General features: G+C 42.4%; 1 protein-coding gene across 2 annotated transcripts in view; it reads right to left on the bottom strand.

Moving 5' to 3' along the window:
• Window positions 1-351: 351 nt before the first annotated feature.
• thsd4 (thrombospondin type 1 domain containing 4) overlaps window positions 352-6,037 on the bottom strand; it is a 13,859-nt gene continuing 8,173 nt past the window's right edge. For both annotated transcript variants that reach the window (XM_015053703.1, XM_015053704.1), the window contains 4 exons: window positions 4,287-4,606; window positions 2,524-2,944; window positions 1,749-1,851; window positions 352-645 (listed from right to left, as the gene is read on the bottom strand). In XM_015053703.1, the coding sequence (XP_014909189.1) occupies window positions 488-645; window positions 1,749-1,851; window positions 2,524-2,944; window positions 4,287-4,606 (1,002 nt within the window). In that variant the 3' untranslated portion in view covers window positions 352-487. The remainder of the gene's footprint in view (window positions 646-1,748; window positions 1,852-2,523; window positions 2,945-4,286; window positions 4,607-6,037) is intronic.

The following is a 6,037-nucleotide window of genomic DNA, read 5'->3' as shown; positions in this document are numbered from 1 at the left end:
GTGATTAATGATGGATTACAATGCATGAGAAACACAGAGTCCAGCGCAAGGTCATCATTGTGATCAGATGGCACTTAGCTGCTTCTTTCGCACATTTCTGACTTTAAAACCCCGATTAGAAGAACAGGGAAGTAAATCCAGCACAAAAAATGAAAAGCCAGCCAGAAATGCCACTGACCTTCACTGGCAACAGCACAAAGAGCGAGCCTACTTTTACGCTGTGCTGCCCTCTCCTGTTCACAACCATCATTACACTCCAAAGTATCCGTTTTTATTGTTTATTAAATGCATTCTTCTGTTTAAAAAAGAATAAAACAAAGTCCAATCAGAAAGAATTATTCCAAGAAAGAAGAAGCACCAACAACATAAAAGAGTCTGGATGAAAACACCAGGCAGGATAAAGACGGCTACTATAAGGTACATGCACTGCAACGATGATCCACGAGAAACAGAACATTTCTGTGCTTCAAGGGAACAGCTCATCAGGTCAAAGCTGAAGATCGCTTACCGCGCACCGTCCCGCCACACACAGATTTGTTTCATTTTGTCCGCACGGCGTGCCATCAATCACCCTGTCTGACTGTCGCACGTAGAATCTGAACCCAGTGGCCCGGCAGTTTAGCTCACAATGCTGCCCCCCAGGAACTGAGAGAGAGAAGATCAAAAAGAGTGAGACATTTAGATATTTTGAGAACATGATGGTTTCACACAGTGTATTAGCAAAAGATAACAGTGTCAGAGTAAAAAAGACAATGACAGACTTGACGTATCATTGATGAAAACAAGGTAATTAATTTAGTCTGTGAACATGCGAGTTTGATAAAAGTCCAATGGTTTCTAACAGGGAAACAGAAAACACAAAGGAATGTTTTACAGTATCTCCACAGACAAACTTGTTTTACATTTTGTCAGGTTAAAACCAGAAAAAAAAACAGTTTTATTGGAATTTTGTGTGATAACCACCATAATTAGAAGGAGTAATTGCAAAGTTTTGTCAAATAAAGGTCTGAAAAGTGTGGCATGTATTTGTATCCTCCTTTACTCAGATCGTCTAAGTGAAATTTTACTCAACACCTTTAGAAGTAACATAATTAATAAACTCCACTTGTATGTGATTTGATTTCAGTAAAAAATTAGAAAACAGTAGTGAACATACAGCAACATTAGGACCAAGTGACTCCACAGAAAGGTCAAATATAAAACTGTGGAGAAGTTTAAAGCAGCATTGGGGGATTAAAAATACCACAAGGTTTGAACAAATCAGACTACCATCCTATCCGTCATCTGAAAATGGAAAAGCCGTCCACCTTCACTGACAACATAGATCACAGAAATGGTAAATGGCCTGCACTTGTATAGCGCTTTATCAAGTCCAGAGGACTCCAAAGCACTTCACACTACAGTCTGTCATTCACCCATTCATGCACACACTGATGGTGGCAAGCTACTGGATAGTAATAAAGGGCAGTCTGACAAGAACAAGTCTGATAGAAACAAGGCTGCCAGGCACCGGCCCCACCGCCACCAGGCCTGCTGGTGATGCTCGCCAACTGAATGGCAGTTTGCTCTAGGGTAGGTGTGGCTAAAATGTAGCTTTACGCCATTAGTGTGAATGTGAGTATGAATGACTAAATGTAGTGTAAAGCACTTACAAGTTCTTGCAAATCATCAGGTCCTACAAAAGTGGCAATTTACCATTTACATCAAATTGTATAGTGGGCAGAAATAATTATAATCATGAAGCCTACCTTCATTAAAAGGTTCCCATTTATAGAGTCTGCCCATGAAAGGCTGGTTGTTGTAGGAAGAACACTGAACCGCTCTGATGTCTTTGCTGGATGGAGGACAATCCTGAGACGAACAAGAGAAAGAGTGAACAAGCATTTATTTTTCCATAAACATGTAAAGCCATCAGTAACAACTTCTGGCTCTTATTGTCATGTTCTGACAAATGGCTGGAGTCCACAGACATGTTAGTGAAACTAGATCTCACTGAAGTCTGAACAAGTTTCTATTCAGCATTTCCTCTTATTTAACAGGAGGAAAATATATTGCCCGCTAACTTAAATGCACAAAAGTGTTGTGGCTGACTGAAAATTGGTTTTCATAGATTGCTGCTTCATCTTTTCTCACAGGTTTCTGTTTCACTCTGAAGATTAATAATAAACAATTCCTGACATTCTCACAATGTTGGGCTTGTTGGTCTTGCCTGCACCATAAAACTTTTCTTTGATTCCAGGTGTTCTGAATACAGACTAGATGAAAAATTGATTTTTTTCTTGATTTATAGACATATTTGAGAACACAAGGCTGCCTGGTGTCACAGGTTTTAGCACTGCTGACTTGCAGAGAAGAGGTTTGTGGGTCATATGACTTTCTGTGTAAAGTTTGCATGTTCTAACCATGTATACATTTTTTTTTGTTTTTTTTTCTGGATAGTCTGGCTTCTTCACACAGTTCAAAAACATGACTTTGTTCAATTAAATCCTATCCCTACTATTGTGGGAGTCCAGACATGCATACATTACTGTTGCAGATCCTGTAGAGAGCATGCTCCCCTGTACAGAAGGATGAAGGCAGTGGGTTGTAAGGTCTCTCTTTGTGCAGCTGGTGGCTGGAGGTGTGACTCCCAGTCTGGACCTCAGCCTGGTTAGAGGATGCAGGCTGGTAAAGGGAAGTCCAGACTTGGTTATTCCTGGGATGTTGAGTCCTGGGATGCACATATGGCCTGGTAAAGTGATGGAGGTTGTTGGAGGCATCCAGTTTGTGTGATCTGAGGTCGGTGTGCCCTCTAGGAAAAGCCTGAAGGGAGTTAGCAGCAGGGGAGCGTTTTTGTCTGTGGAGGCGAGGGGAAGCTGAGCCTCTGCCTGAATCCACTAACAGTGGAGCCACATGAGGTGCTCGTCCATACCCATACCTCCCTGGGACAATGTGGGTGACCTTCCTGGAAATATAAATGTAGATTATGATGTATTTATCCCAAAATTAACACATTTTATCTAAAAAATAAGATTTAGTGAAGAATTATTAATTGCTTTTAAAAACCACCAGAAAAATGTCAACGTGCTTTTTCTGTTTTTCACATGGAGTCCAACATAAACAACTCCTGCAGCTGTCAGCATTATTTGCTTAAAGGCAAGCCTGACAGGAAGGAGGCCACCAAGCTGCCAAACACAGGCTAAACCTTTGACTGTAGTTACAAAAGACTGGCTTTCCACTGGAAGGCAGTCACAGCGACGGCTCCAGAGAGTCACTTTTACACCAGGATGCTCAGCATGCAGCACACATCTCAACAAATACATGAGCTTTATAAAACAAAGCGTACTAAATGTTCCTGACATTTCAGACAGCTTGTCTTTAGTCGAGGCAACATAGAAGATAAAATAAAAAATCTTAAGTAATTGATATTTCATATGCTTAGAAATTTAGGACAGATGCGTAATACACAAGAAACTTCTGTGGGCATATTAATCTACCTGAGCTGAGATCTTTGCAGCTCCTCCAGGGCAACCATAAGTCACTTGTAAAGGATTTATCAGCTTCTCTGATTAATGCTCTACTTGCTCCACTTCATCTCAGGTGAATTGACATGTCTTAATAATTTTAATTTTGGCATCTTCCATTTTCAGATGATTAAATGAACTGTGCTCCATGAAATTATCACTCTAATTTGCCCTTAGGTATGGTTGTCTGTAATGTACGTCTCTGTGTTGCCCTGTGATGGACTGGTGACCTGTCCAGGGTGTACCCCACTCCTCACCCAATGAGATTGGCACCAATCTCACCGTAACCCTACAAGGACAAGTAGGCGAGGGCAATGGATGGATCACCTACCACTTATTTAAACCTTTCCACAACATTCTCAATGTCTGCCTTCAAAGAACATTTGCATTTGTATATTGATAAAATTGCACAGAATAAGTCTGTTTACTTTTCAGGAGACATTTGATGGCTGTGCTTGTTTTTCTTTGTAAAAAAAAAAAAAATAGTTTCACCTTTACAATTATGCCTTTCTTTGTGTTAAGGCACAATTAACACAAAGATAATTACGCTTAGAATCCCAATATACATTAAGGCAAAATGTGTGAATGTTCAAAGGGTATTATGATGTTTGCATACCATGTCCTGTATACAGTGAAGTAAGAGCATTACATCCTTAAAATGCCATCCAGTTCTATAGAAGCCTGTTAATCACCCATTCATTTAAGATAACAGTGTGGCAGCAGGGAAGACGTAAAATAGTTTAAATTTTATTTATGAAAAAAGAGATCTCAATGTTTTCTTACCTGCGTTCTCCTGGCCTGCTCTGCTTCTCCCTCCTCAGCTGTCCCCTGCTGCTGCTGTTGTTGAAGGCTCTGACACCACTGTGGCGTGGAGCAGCAGCAGGCTTCAAAGCTGAAATGACATGGCCTGGCTGCTGGGGCTGAACGGCAGCTCCTCTGGAGGGGTATTGAGTGTACACAGGCAGACAGGGCCTCGTCTGTTCTTGTACCCCTTTCCCACATGTCCGGGAGCAGGTTGACCAGGCGCCCCAAGTGCCCCAGGCTCCCTGAATTTCCCCGTACTCTGCCCTGAACTCCTGTTGAGACTCTGTCCTCTGAGGCACCTGTATGGACGCAACAGAGCTTATATTAGATAAGCAGCTAAGTGCAAAAAAGTGGGACAGGACCTTTAGATGTGAAAGCCAAGTACTCATGGGAAGCATTCATCAACAAGACTTTAATCTCTGCAGATCTTGGTTTGGAAAAACACTCAAGTCAGTGACCTCATCTCCTCACCATGAATATCCTGATCCACCACCTCTCTGTCCCTGTACATGAAGCAGACCTCTGTTCAGTGTAATAAAACCCTCATCTGGCTGGTCGCCTATCCCTGATTGGCTACCTGAATTACTCCCTGTTGACTCTACTTTTCTGTGCAACTGCGCCAGGGACGTTTTAGCAGCGATCAGTGAGCTCACTGTTTGAGGAACAGCGTGCCAAACCGGCATTATGTATGGAAATCCTAGTTTTTGAGGAGCACTTTGTCTCTATTCACATCACCCTCTCTGGGCAAACACATGGCTGCAGTAAAAACTTAGCGACCGCCGAGTTTTATCGGATGAAAAGAGAATACAGGAGCGGCAGGGGGAGTTGGCAGAAAGCTCCTCGGATGTCAATCAGCCTGGGTAGCTATTCAGCAAGACATCAGAACTCCCCGCCCCTGGCTCCTTTACTGCTTCAACTCAATGCCACTGTCATCTCTGGGTCAGCATCGGGTCACGCAGCTGGACTCCAAGTGGAAGCACGTGAAGTCAACTTCACACAAACTGCCCTCCAACTTTTAACTGAAGGGACTGTAGATATGTCACTGAGCTTCACACACGAGCTTCTTCCATGGGGTTTCTGTTCCTGCAGGGTTCAAGAGGTGGCTGTCTGACAGCTGACGTCTGCCTTCTCTGTGTCACTTGGGTGCACTCACTACTTCTCAGACGTTCACAGATTATGAGCAAAATGAGCTTCTATCAGGAGGCAATCTATCTATCTGGCTACTTAGAGTAAAGGATGTTGTAATAATTGTCTAACAGACTCAGTTCGAATGAGGACCAAAACTGCAACATTTGTCACATTTTCAGCTGGTTCAGTTCACTTTCACACTGTGCCGATCGATCCAAACACCTTTGAGCAACCCGTTCTCCACAGTGCCTGTGGTGACGCTGCACCAAGAATTACTGAAGGAATTACACAAAAATATCTGAAAAAGACATTGATTTCAACTTCCTTCTTCACAAAATGTGAACAAAAGTGAAGGGGCAGCAGGTTTTAGCAGTTGTAAAATTTCTCTTTTGTCCTTTGTGAAAGTCCACACCATTTCTCCAGATAGCACTAGACTTGTACGTTTGTTTTTACCCAGAATGCCCTACTCTATGACGGACCCCTTGCTTGCACGTTATTTTCACATCCGGAAATTTCGCGCCTGCGCACAACGCTGGAGGGAAACATTCTTTTACATGGTAGAACAATTCTGTTAACTAAATAAAACCTGGAGATGTATGTAT

This window comes from Poecilia latipinna, unplaced genomic scaffold, assembly GCF_001443285.1.
Source record: "Poecilia latipinna isolate Pla-1442-1.1 unplaced genomic scaffold, P_latipinna-1.0 Scaffold1197, whole genome shotgun sequence".
Taxonomy (NCBI): domain Eukaryota; kingdom Metazoa; phylum Chordata; class Actinopteri; order Cyprinodontiformes; family Poeciliidae; genus Poecilia; species Poecilia latipinna.
This window is presented reverse-complemented; position numbering and strand designations above follow the sequence as displayed.